The following is a 3,005-nucleotide window of genomic DNA, read 5'->3' as shown; positions in this document are numbered from 1 at the left end:
TTGTTACGGTGCCCTTCTCTTGCACGAGAACGAATCGACGAGCACCTCCAGCCCCAAGCCCATGCGCCGAAGCTTGCACACACAAATCCACATTTGTCCAGCTCGTGACACAGAAAAATTCGCTTATTTCCCTATTCTCGGATGGAGGTGACTTCTAGAGCCAGCAATGACAAGCCAGCCTCGGCGTATGGCTCAGACGGGAGCCTCGCCAACAGCGGTATTTCGAGGCCATGTACAGAGGAGATTTGTCTCTGCTTCCATCGAAGGAGACATCAGGACCACTACCATGCCCGTGTCGATCTCGATCCTTGTCCGATCAGCCAGAGCATGGAGTCTCGTGCAGAAGTTACCCAGGAAGTGACGCCACAAAGATGAACGGGCGGGTTCCGTCAACCCGAAGTACCAAGATTTCGCGGTGGATTGCTTGCGATCACAGAAATATCCTCAAGAAAGGACATCTCGCTGTCAGATGATTTGGTTTTATTAATATATATGCCGTTTGTAAAATACGCGCTTTACCTCGCTGATCGGCGTTGCACCAATCAGGGTTTATCTCCCATGCAGGAACGCCCAGGCTATGGGCCAGTTTAACCAACTTGATAACAATACCCACACAAGAGTACGACACCCGAGAACTTATAGCCGGAGCTAGGCACAAGCGGCGTAGTTGCTGTGTGCCATGAACAGCATGAGGATGCACTCGACATTATAATGCCAAGTGTCTCCCCAGGCAAACCTTGTCACACCTGAAAGGTATCTTTGGCGATCGACAACACAAGAAGCACGCGGCAGAAGCTGGCCTAACGTCCAAATGGTCACCACGCGCAGGGCAAGGAAATGGGCGCCCAAAGTGAAAACAGGATGCATTACTTGCAGGTCAGTTCCTCGACAATTGACGCGATGGTTTTGGCGACCCTCTTCCCAAATCAGGCTATTCGGAGCTACATACTAAATGTATCGCAAGGCGTCGCCGTATACGATGCGATGAAACAAGACCTGTATGCAAGAACTGTGTCAAAGCGGCAAGAGACTGCGAAGGATACACCAACAGCCAAAAGCCAGAACCTATAGTAACAATGCTGGGTAAACAGCCGACGTACCGTACGTGGCCGGTGGACGTTTCGCCGAACGGAAAGGAGCGACAGATATATGACTTTCTTCGTTGCGAAGCGGTTAAACAAGTCGCTGGTTATTTTGACACTTCATTCTGGACTGTCGATGTTCTGCGAGCTACACAGGCGTATCCAGCGATTTGGCACGCTAGCCTTGCCATGGCGGCTATGCAGAATTGGGCGACATTTAACGGTGATACAGAGGCATCGCGACAAACCAGGCTCGACCTCTACCAGCTTTCACTAAGGCAATATAATGCGTCAATCAAGTATCTAAGGATAATAACTCCCAAGTCTTACCCAACTTACTCTGAGCAAGAAACAATTCTACTTGCAAGCGCTCTCTTTGCAAGACTCTGCTGTCTGAACGGCGACATAAGCCAAGCACTGAGTCACGCGCATGCCGGCATCCGGTTATTCTATGAATGGGAATTCTGGAAGCAAGAAGATCTACTGCCTGCATCTCGGCAAAACTGTATATTGGCAGTCGATTCACTTCTTGTATTATTCACTCATCTCGAGAATAGATTTGTATCCCGTTTGGGACGCATGGATAGACCTCGCTGGCGCCTCCTGGCCACCCCCCAGAGATGCTCCAGAAAGCCATTCGGCTCTGCAAACGAAGCGTATTGCAACTTAATGCGTATTGTAAGAGGTCCAGGACAAGAGACACCCTATCTCAAAACACCACTAGGCATCATGGGTCCTCTGCCACCGCTAAGCCTAGGATTCAACTTCCGGCACGAAATTGACATTTGGAAGAGAAATTTCGACACATTCCGAAAGTCAAAGGCTTCTCAGGCAGATAACGCAAACACTATATTAATATTACAGATAATAATGTCAACAATGGAGCCGTACTTATTCCCGAGCAGGACGGGAAAACCGGCTCAGGATGCATGGCAATCGTCATACGAACATATTGTCGACCTGGCAGAGCAACTGCTTAACAGAAACGACAGAAATGAGGCCCAGCTTCCATATCCCAAATATTCGTTTTTCACCAGTCATTGACCAGGTGTTGGCTTTTGTTGGGATTTGCTGCCATAATGGTATAATACGCCGAAGAATTATCACTCTGTTAAGGAAATGGCCTGACAGAGATAGCATATGGAATAACAAGGTAACAGCCTCCCTTGTGGAGATGATAATGACATTGGAAGAAGAGGCGTGGTCGCAGCCGAATATCACCACATCAGACATGTGTCAATGTGTGGCGGGTGCATTTATTTGCCACAACCACAGGGTTTGTGATCACCGCGCCGAGTTTCTATCTAATAGCCGAGTAAGGATTTCTGCTCGAACTACTAACGATATTAGCCTCAATCATGCCGGGCGTGTACTAGAGTTATCTTGTTAATATATATATATATTAAGTTAATTAAAAAAAATGGGCTAGATGATGATGCAAGACATCTAGTAACACTATGTTTTGGCCGTTCCTAGGCCAGGGAACCGTAACTAACCACACTAGAAACCATGAGTACACGCATCGCGATGCGTCAGGCGGTTATGGTATGCCTTGGGGAACGAATTAGGACGAGAGATCTTGCCATGAGGAACGAGGAACTGTTGGATAAGGCTGCCTCTGTTAGTTGAACAAGCAGACTTGACGTAATTGCTGGATGTCATAAAATCATCGATATCAGTAGTTTGAGAGGCTGGGAAGTCTTCTAAACTAAAGATAAATGACATGAACCCTTCTGAAGGATGGAGACCAACGACAATCAATTCTTTTTCAATACAAAAACAAGCTTAGTTAACAATGAGTCTCATAACGTGACAGTATTTATACTCGCATACAAGCTTCAAGCTGTTACAATGAACCCTGGGCGGAACGCTTCCCCGAATTCGGTTTAGTAGCTAGTTTATTCAGCCCGAAGGGCGTTCTAT

The 3,005-nt window shown here is 47.4% G+C and overlaps 1 protein-coding gene across 1 annotated transcript; it reads left to right on the top strand.

The window, feature by feature from the left end:
- Window positions 1-1,076: 1,076 nt before the first annotated feature.
- On the top strand, window positions 1,077-2,126 carry MAA_00399 (uncharacterized protein; the record flags this gene model as incomplete). Its single annotated transcript, XM_007818397.2, has 1 exon — window positions 1,077-2,126. The coding sequence occupies one exon, from the start codon at window positions 1,077-1,079 to the stop codon at window positions 2,124-2,126; it is 1,050 nt and encodes a 349-aa protein (XP_007816588.2).
- Between the last annotated feature and the right edge of the window lie 879 nt (window positions 2,127-3,005).

Source organism: Metarhizium robertsii (assembly GCF_000187425.2).
Source record: "Metarhizium robertsii ARSEF 23 chromosome Unknown MAA_Scf_3, whole genome shotgun sequence".
NCBI lineage: Eukaryota > Fungi > Ascomycota > Sordariomycetes > Hypocreales > Clavicipitaceae > Metarhizium > Metarhizium robertsii.
This window is presented reverse-complemented; position numbering and strand designations above follow the sequence as displayed.